At 26.5% G+C, this 12,714-nt stretch overlaps 1 protein-coding gene across 3 annotated transcripts in view; it reads right to left on the reverse strand.

Annotated features, from left to right (window-relative positions):
- Window positions 1-12,714, reverse strand: part of LOC112602686 (triple functional domain protein) — a 112,952-nt gene that overhangs the window by 59,869 nt on the left and 40,369 nt on the right. For all 3 annotated transcript variants that reach the window (XM_025350894.1, XM_025350892.1, XM_025350893.1), the window contains exons 13-25: window positions 11,110-11,301; window positions 10,664-10,836; window positions 7,894-8,065; window positions 7,171-7,338; window positions 6,863-7,045; window positions 6,657-6,776; window positions 6,408-6,599; window positions 5,862-6,308; window positions 5,599-5,798; window positions 5,374-5,535; window positions 4,533-5,280; window positions 4,225-4,466; window positions 4,077-4,152 (exon numbers count right to left, since the gene is read on the reverse strand). In XM_025350894.1, coding sequence (XP_025206679.1) covers window positions 4,077-4,152; window positions 4,225-4,466; window positions 4,533-5,280; window positions 5,374-5,535; window positions 5,599-5,798; window positions 5,862-6,308; window positions 6,408-6,599; window positions 6,657-6,776; window positions 6,863-7,045; window positions 7,171-7,338; window positions 7,894-8,065; window positions 10,664-10,836; window positions 11,110-11,301 — 3,075 coding nt within the window. The remainder of the gene's footprint in view (window positions 1-4,076; window positions 4,153-4,224; window positions 4,467-4,532; window positions 5,281-5,373; window positions 5,536-5,598; window positions 5,799-5,861; window positions 6,309-6,407; window positions 6,600-6,656; window positions 6,777-6,862; window positions 7,046-7,170; window positions 7,339-7,893; window positions 8,066-10,663; window positions 10,837-11,109; window positions 11,302-12,714) is intronic.

The raw sequence follows: 12,714 nt of genomic DNA on the forward strand, positions 1-12,714 counted from the left end.
AATAGTGTGCATTTTAAACGTAGTGTATTCAAATAATATTACGAGTATAATGTAATTATTCAAAAGCTGCAGATATGTAATCGCTTAAAGCATGTATGTGTCAGGGCGGATTGGCGAATTTTTCGGCCCGGAAATATGGGTCAACCGGCCTGAACCGCAAATTAAACCCCACAAAAATGGTCATAATTTTCTCAAATTTCAAAATTTGTATAGTTCACCCCTAAGCAATACGTAACTGAACGAAGTATTACCATGCGTGTTAGGTATCAAAGCTTTTACATGAATTTATTTTAAACTAATTTTTCCTATGAAATTTCAAGGGGGTATAAAGTTAAACTGAAAAATTATATGACTTTCAGATAACAAATTTAAAAATCCTTTAACTATTATCAATTTGCAGTACTATTTCTGCAAAAAATCAAGTATACGTCTTAGCTAAAAAAAAAAATACATTTTTTTGTCAACTTAAATATAATTTTATAGCTAATAATAAATTTATTAAACTTGACTTATTTTATTATATTATATAAATGTATAATATGCAAATTGTATTATTAATATTTCATGTTTAAAGAAGAAATATGTGTGTGTAAAATTTTTAAAAACCTTTTGCACTATATAGTTTTATATATATACACAAGATATATATTTTACTCTACAATTAAAATAATAATATAATCCGTAGAATATAAATGGCATAACATTAAAAAGACAAATCGATTAAATAGTCATCAACGGTGTAATAGTACCAACTAAGAATTTATTTTAAAATGGGTGAAATACATGATTGGTGTTAGGATGTAATATGTATGTATGGAGGAAAAGTGAAGTTGTCTCCCATCATCCGTTGACTAGAGTTTAACATGGCGGTTTTCATTGAAAATCAAACCAGGATATTTTATTTTGTTTTTACCCAATCGTAGGATGAGACGATAATAAAAGCGAGGCCAATACAAAAGTCAGGTTTAGCATTACAACTTACAAGCACTCATCAATGTATAAACCGAAGACAGCGTTCTAATTATACGCATAAATTGATATAAAACCCATGGGTCATGATACAAATAATACAACAAACTTGTTTGCAAACAACTCTTATATTTATTCGCTAATACTAACTCAAGTTATAGTCCTAAATAATTGATAAGTATTTTAGTTATAATTACATTGTACAATCACGATATTATTATTAGAATTATTATTGAACCAACTACTTCGTACTGCAGTGTCCGACACTTATGAAATTATGAGCATATTATATAATAATATTATACTCTACAATATCAATATACAAAGCACTCACTTATTATTAAATATGACAAAACGCCATGAAACATTCAATTAAAATGTAAATTTTAGTACTTTAACACTACAATTGGGTATAATAGCAGTGTGCGTTTATAGCGTATGTGTAAATATTATGTGTTTATAAGATAATTTCTAAACAACTACTAAACAACTAAAAAAAAAAAAAACAGTATTATTATAAATAAGTTCTCATATATATCATAATAAAATAATACTATATATTGAGGATATACGTAGATCTATTATTTTGTTTGATATTCAAACCCAATACTGTAAAGATTATAGTGTAAACTATACACTTACTAATTTTACCTGGACAAACATTAACTAAAATGACTATAAACAATCTGTATTGCTCTATATTAAATCGATTGAGCCGATGCCAATTGAGTGTTGTTAGTTACCTATATACACATTTTTAGCAGATGACGACAGATCAGGTTTTGGCATAAAACTGTATTTGAGTATCTATATGTTTTTGCAAATGAGATTAAGGCGTATCTGTTCAAGTTGAGAGGTTTAGGATACACAACAGTCGAATATTATTATTCAAATGTTCGTTTTCGTTATATTTTTATGTGAAGTGTAGTTCGAAAAAAAATTCTAGGATTATATGTTTAACATAATTTTTCAACCAAAACATTCAACCTTAACCTAAAACAGTTTATGCCAAAATCGTTCTACGTCAATTTATGTTCAATGTGTTTGTGCCAAAAATTCAAATCCGTTTTCTCCCATAAACAGATAGAATGTCATCTTAGTGGTTGCCTGATGTTGATGATTCGTAAAAAAAAAAAGGTTTACTTTGAAAAAAACAATTATTATTATGGGACCGGCATGAATCGGGGATATGATATTTTTATTTTCAATAAAATTGTAATGAAACAGTTACATTTTTTACAGGGAAAAGATCGCTAATAAGAAGTAAGTTATAATAATTCAATAGAAATTCCCTCTAATGGGCAATTCATAAAAATTTATACTAACTTAAATTATATAATCTATCAATACATAAAAAGTATCAAACCTAGACAGATAATATTATCGCTGTTTAAGCTGCTTAAATATAACAAATAAAAACTTATTTACAAAAGGTTCATTGAAAAACCATCAATAATTAATAAAAACAATTCATATTTTATTATAAGGAGAACATAGAATAAATTCAAATAAAGATAAGATATTTATGCAGCTGTTTATCAATTATTACCGTCTATGTAAACTATTGACTTGGTATTAAAAATAACATAAAAATTTTAAATAAAAATGTGAGCCAATCAGTAATAAAAGTACGTAAAATAGGCTATATTATATAATTGTGTAAAAAGAAAAAAAAATGAAAAAATATGCCATATTTATAATAATTTGATTGATAATACATGTATATTGTATAGTATAATAAATAATAATATATATTATTTACATTATATTATATAAACAATATACATATTATTATGTATAAGTATAATCTGTAACCAATAGTAACCATTTATGTATACAAAATTATTCGATTTCCATTTGTTAAAATTAGTCGTTTTATGATACTCGCAATATTTACAGTAAATCTAATTTCAGAGCCTGAGTTGAAGAATAAATATTTTTTTATTTTGTAAAAATAAAATATTATATAATATAGTATGAGTTAGTAAATTAATAGAAAAATTAATTCTCAAGCATATATAAAGCCAATTGATAACATTTTAGACAATAGCCAACATGGTTTCAGGGCAAGTAGGTCCATCCCTATCATGTAACTTGACTTTGAAAAACTTTATATTAGACTTAAGAATAGTTGCTAAGTTGATATAATTTACACAGATTTTAAGAAGGTCTTCGACCATGTTTATCATAAATTACTAATTATTACTCTATGTCAATTAGGTTTCAATGATCTCCTATTGTTCTGGATTAACATTAATAGATTTCAATTTACTTAAGTTCTTGGATTCTCATCCAATTTATATCAATTCTATCAGGGGCCTCTAAAGGCAGTAATTTATCAGTTATCATCTATCTAATTTATTTCATTCAATAACTGTATCTCCATGTTTAATAAAAATGCCAATTCTTATTTTTTGCAGATGATCTAAAAATTTATTCATACATTTCTTCAATTAACAACTATTCAACTCTTCAAGAGGAATTAAATGTCTTATCTAATTGGTACTAAGCTTAGAGTATAAGCTTAAATATTGATGAATGCCATTCAATGTGCTATTACAGATCCTATAAGCATATACAGTTTACCTATTGTATAAACAATACTAAACTTAATCCATTGTCATGCATTAAAGACCAAAGTATAACTCTAACCCACAATTCAAATTTTCAGGAATACATAGAAATATAGAATATATGGTAAAAAAATTTCAGCATATATTAGGCTCTGTTAAGCACCACGCATATGATTGTAACTACTTAATCATTTAAATTATTCTACTGCACTTAAATTAGATTATAGATATTATTAAAAGTGTTCAAAACCAATTTTTTTATATTTAAAGCTTTCAAATTCAACACAGTTATTAATCAATATGACTTCATTAAACCTATTTATAATTAGTCTATATCTATATTATATATTTTTAATCTATCTAATTACCTATTAGGTTTATATTCTTAAAAATATTGAATACTTTTATAAATATTATTATTTTATTGTTATTATATAATTTAATACCTGTACAATTAGGCAATTGCCTGTTTATTCAATTTAAATAAATGATTATTATTATTAAATATTTTTAATACAATAAATAAGAACATACCTTGTCTGAATCTGTAGTGTTGCCTGATCCAAAAGAAGCCAATGATCCACGGTCCAAGTTTTCTTCTTCTAAATCTCTAAATGATAAATTTTAACAATTGATTATAGTAATTTTTAAAATAATAATGTAAGATAATAAAAACACAAACCGGCTAGATCGTTGACTGTCAGGTTTAAGTTTAGCTGGACTCTTGGGCATATACATACGCAAAGCAGAGTTGAAGTATGTTTCTTGAATTACTTCTCTGAGTTTTTTCACCCATGTTTGTTTTGCTTCTAATGTGGATGCTTTTAACACAATACGGTAATCCGAAATTGGTGCACGGCCAGTCCATACAGCAAATTTGCATTCATCTCCTTCTATGTGCTCAGTTACACCTAGTTCTGAAGTCTAAAATAAATTTGATATAAAATATTAAAATTGATATAAAATCAAACAAATTAACAATAAAATTACCATGAGTTTGTTTTTGTATAAGTATTTAACTTTAGGATTATTTGAGTGATCTTTTACATGTTTGGCAAATACTAAATACAGCTCAAATAAAAAACAATGTCTTTCGCGACTTTTACGCAATAGGTGATGCCTTGAGTCAGATACGTACAATGTATCTTGCACAACAACATCACCAAGTTCATCAGTAGAAATATCACATCCTTCTAATAAGGACAAATGCAAAGCATCGTTGGCTTTTCTTGGAACACTCAACATAACATCTAAGCCATCTTTAATTTCTCCTTGGCCTTCTTTGCAACAAGATTGGAGATCTTTTAATAGCAATTGGTACTTTGTGATTCTTTGTACTGGTTTTATTAAATAAGCAGCAATTGGATGATCAATGTTATGTTTTTTTTGAAGCTCTTCAAAAACACCACCACATGAACCCGAATGTTGTACTAGTATAGCATTAGACTCTGGTTTATTTTTACAATATTTCACATACATATCAAATTTTTGTGCCCAGGTGACAAAACAATGCCCCACGTCTTCAGGCATTGTCTCATATTTTTCCAGTTCTTTGATAAAAACATCTCTATGAAAATTGCGTATGTCTTCAATGTTACCAAATAAAATATCAATTCGTCCATGAAGTCCAATTGGTACATTTTGAAGAGCACGTATTTCATCTAAATAGGCTTTGATGCAAACATCTAAATCTTTCACATACGTTCTTTCAGTTTGGAGAAGTTCCGCCATAATGAATCTTAATAAACAAAAAATAATATAATTTAATAAGATTTTTCTTAAAGTACACAAAAAAAAAAAATCAAAATAATAAATATTTTTTTCAACTTACTCTTTTCTTCTAGCTGATCTCCTTTTTTCTTCATTTAATTCTTTCAAATCTTTAGTTGATTCTTTTACTTTTTGCTCTAAATTTGGATCTGAGTTTCTATCAAAGGAAAGATCACGAGTATCAACATGCTCTTGAATGCCTAAACTCTTTTCCAATTCAAACCTAAAAATATAAAATTATAGTTACATTTTAACTTTTAAAGCTTTTAGTTATTAACTTAAATACCTATATTTATCCATTCTAGAACTAAAATGTTTATAGGTATTGTCAACTGCTGCTACCCATTGCTTTATGGCGTTGGCATGAGCATGGCCTTTTTCAACTAAATTATCTGCCAACTGTATTAACAATTTAACTTTTTCACGTGTCTCTTTCGCTGATGTTTTAAACTCGTTGTGTTCATGAAGTAAATGTCTTGTTTCATCCTAAAAGTAAATAAAATAAAAATAATTATAATTGACTTGATTATTTATTTGACATTTACAAACCTGGGTAGCACCAACAGTAGTATGAGTATTTAGATACTGTTCACCAGCATTATGTATCCATTCCATAGCTTGCTTAGCTGACTTATCAAATAATACAAACTGTTGACACTGATCAAGTCGTTTTTTTCTTTGTGACCAATGGTCCAGTACTTTGTTTTCCTGACCTGATAATTTTTCGAGAATGTTTTTAACTCGAGCTTCAGAAGCTGTATCCACAGTAGCCATAGACTGATTAGTACAGCTATAATACTGCAAGCTACGATTAGTATATTTCAAAAATGTCTCAGCTGTTCGCCTAGCCAATGTACATGCTTTCAAGAAAGCTTCTTTTTGTTCTTGATGTTTAGTACAAAGTTGCCCTAATTTATCGGCTTCAATAGTTCCACCGCCACACCAATCTTCCTCACGGCGATATTCTCGTTCAAGACTATCCATGACAGAACATACCTAATAGAAAAAAATTACAATTTATATTTAAAATAAATGTGCATACTAAAAAGTTTTAAATTAACATAGTACAATATGATGATTGAAAAATATATTTACTTGTTCTGCAGTCTTATAAAAGTTCAGACTAGCAGTAACTAATTTGTGCCGTTCTTCAGCACATGTAACCAACTGTTGCCATCGTTTAGTGACCTCTATAGCCATTTCTTTTACTGTAGTTGAGTCATAATGATTAGAAGCTACAAGGGATTCAGCCAATTGTTTTACTTGAACAGCAGCTGAATGAGTTTTCTAAAAGAAAATAAATTTTAGAAAAAGATCAAAAGTACTTTTTAAGAACATAATTACTTCAATTGCAACTTGAAATTGTTCATGTTCTTTTTTTAGAATTTCTGCATCTACTAAACAGTTTGGAATAGTGAAATTTGCCGAAAGCATTGATTCACCGTTACGAATCCAACTTATTACCTGTAAATGAATACAAATAAAAATTTAACACATATTATCCTATGTATAAATATAAAACCTAATTTCCAATAAAAATTTATGTTTACTTGTGATGCATCATTATTAAATTGACACAATTGAACAGCTTGATCGAGTCGACTACGTTTGATTTCAGATAATTCTACCAAATCCATATGGCGTTCGTGCAAAAACTCAAGTAACACTTGCACTCTAGTTTGAGCAGTATATTGACTATCAGCCATTACACCAACTCCAGATTTATCCAACACCTAATTTAAAAAATACACACAGCACATTATTAAAAATATTTAAAAATCAACACTTCAATGATAGTGATTATTTATTAATATTTAATTTATCTTTTAATTATTATCTAATATTCGTAAGAAATTACTTGAGCCAATTGTTCGCCTTGTTCCAGTGCTTGATAAACAGCTGCCTGCATTTGTGCCACCGAATCATTGTGACGAGATAACCGTGACTCTGCTTCTGATAATGTTGTTATAACTTCATTTTGATTTCGTTCTAATTCATTTGCCCAAAGTTCTAACTGTGAGGACACCTAATTGACAATAATAAAAACAAAAATATTCATTAAAAAATAATACTTAGGTGCTAATTAAATTTTGTATTTTTAATGAACACAAGAATAACTAAGATAACAATAAACCCGAGAATAAGCATTTTGTTGTCATAACAAAGTATTGCCAGTGTGTCCTAACTATAGCACTAAGAGTCTAAGAATAGAACTGGCTTAAGACCATAATGTTATCAAAAAAATGTTATTCCCTTGGTACCTGTTATTTTACTACAAAATGCAGTAATAAAATATGTGCACAAACAATTGTTAAATTACAAGTCCTAATAGTGTTGTTAACTTCAACTTTAATTACACGTAACAATAAATTCAGAACAATATTGCGTAAAAAATTATTTTAAAAAATATCGAGAAATAAAATTAACCTTGATTAATGCCTTTTGCCTTTAATGATAAAAAAATTAATTAATTATTTACCTTGATTGTTAAAAACGATTTATAAAATAGACAATTATCATGTCAAACTTTTTTTTTAACAATTAACGATACAATACGTCAGATTATTTTTCAATAACTTACTTCAAGTGCATCTCTTTCAAAAATCCGTAGTCTTAGACATAAATCCAATTTTAATTTTCGAGTTGTCCATAGTTGTTCCAACTCTAAACGTTGTTTATTTAATCGCTCGAGTGCGGCATCTACCGCAGCAACTGATCCAGTGGGGTCCATTTCAGCAGTAACGCCTCCACTTCTACAGAAAAAAAATCAGTTTTTACAACAATAATTTAAATATTTTTTTTTAATTACGAACTCATATTCTAAAAATTCTTTTTTTATAGCTTTGTGGTTATTTCTTGCCCAAGTAATTTTAGATTTCACCATAGTACTATTGGTTAGGGTGAATGATTTTTTTTTTTTAAACATTTTTATTTTAAATTGAAAACAAACAAAAATAGTAAAAATGTTATGAAACGTTCACGTATAATTAATTATCATTATTAGAACAAAATAATAGCCGTACGATGTGTAATAGATTATAAACGCAAAATTATAATAACAAAAGTAAAATAATGCATGAATAGAACTCTTTAGATTTAAGACATAAAAAAATATAAGATAAGAAAACGCATACGATAAAGAACAGGCGCCAATGCAATGATTTTAACCAATCGCAAACAAATTATCAGTTCAGCAAATTTGATTAATTTATTTCGCTATTTTTAAACATTTGTTTTAGTGAGTTATTTAAATTGATTCAACATATTACATATATAAACTAATTGAGTAAGATGCATGGCGTGCATACCTGCTCGATAGTATTATAAATTTATAAGTTGAAGCAAAAACTTTTAAAATATTAATTCTTAGTTAAATTATCAATAACAATTTTATTGAAGACTGGTTTTAATAAATATAAACCAATCTGAATTAAATCTTGAAAACATTAATTCTTTTAGTATTCGTAAAAATAATACTTAAAGATATCTTCAGCTATTGCAAGATTAGGCAAAAAATTACTTTAAAAACCTGGGAACTCACTTAGCTGTATAGTAGAACTCTAATGTATCTCGATATTTAATGGCTCAATGTAATAGACATATTAAATTTTTATTGAATGATTAATTATTGTGTACAGAAAAACATTTATTAAATAATTTGTATGCCTAAGTGCTATTACTGGATGGTTTCTTTGACAAATAAACATGACTTTTTATTATTCTATTCAGCACTTATTCTTATTCTACCATTAATGTATAGATTTTATGATTAAAATACATACACATATACATTAAATACCTAATACATATATCTAATAATTGTGAATTGTATATTTTTCTAACAGTAGATTGAACTAATTTTTACCAAAAACAAATCACATATATTAAATGATAAAAATAATAATATTTATTTACCTATTAAATATTTACACGATATGCTATTGTTATTGACTTTTATATGTTAATATAATGTACCTACTACATATACGAGTAATAGAGCGAAGTAAAGCAAAAAGTTTAAAGACCCTACAATTAACATTTTTTTGAATAAGAATATTATAACTAAAACCATCATTTTTCATTTAAATACCTAATTTCGTCTATATTAAAGTTGTCACGTCCTCATAAATAATTATTAAAACAATTTAAAATTATCCAAAATACGTAATTATAATATTGTTTTTAAGCGTTTCAAGTTCTTATATTAATACGAAATTGGATACTAAAATGAAAAATAACATCATTTCTATAACTTTTATTGATAATAATAACAATAATATAAAATGTTGATATAATTTTATAATAAATGTTATATTTAGGGGAATTATAATTGAACTTGGCTAACTCGAAGTTGAAGGGTCCGGAAAAAAGTTCGAGTTATCCAAGAATTCGAGTAATCCAAATTAAAAATTTTTAAAGCAGTACAAAATAAATTAATTCCTATGTATTTATTATAAATAAAGAAATATAATAAAAAATATTTACTTATAATTATATATGAATTATGTATATGTAATTTTAAAAAGTAATGTATTTATAAACAAAAATGAGTTAAGAAAATTATTTAAAAAAGGTATTTATTTTTGATTGAGTTTTGCTGTTGATTGCAGCATTTGAAGTGAATCGTTTTAAACCATTTATCGGTAACGATAACACTAATGAGTAATGACCTTATTTTCGATATTAAAATAAATACATAGGTACAATATCACAATTTTATAATATTAATAAAAATCAAGACTTCAAGTTATCCACGAAAATATTCGAGTTAAACAAGATCTTTTTATATTGTTTAAATAGGAAATTCTAGGGACCGGAGAAAAAGTTCGAGGTATCGACGATTTCGAGTTAAAGAGGTTCGAGATAACCAAGTTTGACAGTATAATAATTTTTAACAATTGAATTCAAATTTAACACATCCATTACACAGTTAACGAATCAATTATAAAATAAACTCAAAACTTACAATATAATAAAAAAAATTTAGACATTTATAAGCTCATAATTTTAAAATGTCAATTTATATCATTTTTAATGTCATAATCTGAAAATAATAACTACTTTTATTAATTTCTTGATGTATAAAATAAATTGATAATATTGAACAAATATTTAATTGTAATATTTATTACGTTATATTTATTCTTTAGTTTTAAATACCTATCGATTTTGGATAAAAATAAGAAGTATCAATCAACTCAGCACATGCCGATACTTTATTATACTAATTATATAATACTATGCGAAAAATATTACAAAAAATACTACATATATAACAATATTATTATTATTATCTAACATTCACAACTACCCCCACATTATCACGTCTCACAACATTATCGTTAGATTACCTCAGTTCTTGTAGCAACGCCTCCCCTTCACTTATTGTCGAATGACAAGCGTCTAAACAAGAATCCCGTTGATGGCTGACTTGTTCTAGAGCTCTCTCGGTTCCTTCCAAAGTGTCTGCTGCCTCGTCACACCCATCGGTTTCGGCTCTGAGTTCATCAAGCCAGCCTTGGAGCTATAATAAACAGTACTTAATGTACACTTCATGTCGATCGATTTAAGATATATATAATATATTACTATATTATGTAGTATCATAGATTATAAATAGTATTTATAATCAATGGTAGTACACAATTATTATATAATGTGAATGAGACTAATCAACAATGAACACCAATTTTATAAAATATTGAAGTTCAGTATACTTTACATAATTTTTGAGAAAACAACAAAAGTACCTACTAAAAAAAAAAAAAATTCTAAATTTTTATTTTATTAATCTTACCTCAGACTGATGCGTATAAAAATTCACAGCTCTCTGCAAACGCCGTCTTCGAGCTTGAACACGCGCCGCAAAAGCGGCTACATGGCTTTCAAGTTCGGCGGCCACCGAACAAATGTCAGAAGCATCACATTCGCCGGTTTGAGACAGTTCTTCCGCAGCTGTCAGCAATTTCTCAGCATTAGTATATGTGTTCTGAAAATTAAAATACGTGTTAAAGGTATTATATTATATCATTTATTAAATATTTAAACAATTTTTTCTTATTTATATAATCATATTTATATCATCATTAATCACAATTAATGTGGTCATAGTTATATATTATACATTATATAACAGAGTATTAATTAATACTTAGTATATATGAGGTACCTACAGCAGTATATGCCATAATGCCATACAATGCTCAATCGCTATAAATAAAATACGTGAAGAGAACATTTTGTACTCTTTTTTAACAAAAAAAAAATAAAAATTTCAAATGTCTATCTGAATTATTACAAAAAGTTTATAATTTTAAAATTTTAATATATGTAGAACTACATATTAACATAAACATTCTGTAAAAATTTTAAATATTTAAAGTTATTTGTTTTTAAGTTACACATAAAAAATATGATTTTGTTAAAAACTAGTTTTTTGTAAAAATTCTTATGTTTCTTTAATTATTTATTTGTTTTTCAAATTATTTTGAATTTTTAAATTTACTTAAAAATAAAAACTAAATTCAATTTTCTTTACAAAACCAGTCTTAAAGTTAGAAATTGAAGCATTTTGTATGTATACATACACAAAAAAAAAACACACCATTGTAAAATTAATACATTTTTTGTTCCACTAAAAATCTAAAATAAGTCTAAAAACGCAATCATAATAATTACTAGCAAACAGGTACTTTTAAACAAATTTAGGTTTATAGGTTTTAAATATTAAGAGCTATATATTACATTGACCGTACAACGATTAATATTATAATAATCACCTTGCATAATGAATATGATGTATTTATTATAGTACTAGTTGGCCTAAAAACTAAAAACATAGATAATTTAAAATAATAAGTATTATTTTTTATTACTATAATTTTCTATATAAGCGGACATTTTAAAATTATGGAAGAACTGAATTTATTAAAAAAAATATATACCTACCTATTATACTAAAAGTGTCTTAATAAGCACTATACAGAATATACAAGAATAATAGGACGAAGATGTTTATTCATACACAAATTAAATATTATTCTTAATATACTACGCATATACATAATATAAGAATGGTAAAATATACGCCAAACGCAATTTTCACATTGTATGTTAACCTTCTCAATAATTAGTGGACTTGGTATACTTAGTAGAATACGTCATTAACATAATATATAAATTCACCAAAAAGAAGAAAATAGCATAAGTACACAATATAAATATTTTAATTTGCGACTAAATACCGTAATATTACATGATAATTTCGTTATTATTATGTGTACATGGTATACATCAAATATAATATTTAGTTAGGAACATCGTCGTCGCCAACTGTCGGTACCTATATATGTCTACTCCTATATAAGGATCTCGGCCTTCAACGTCCATCATCGTTTTTTTT

Source organism: Melanaphis sacchari, unplaced genomic scaffold (genome assembly GCF_002803265.2).
Source record: "Melanaphis sacchari strain LSU unplaced genomic scaffold, SCAv2.0 Contig8_pilon_pilon, whole genome shotgun sequence".
Lineage (NCBI taxonomy): Eukaryota > Metazoa > Arthropoda > Insecta > Hemiptera > Aphididae > Melanaphis > Melanaphis sacchari.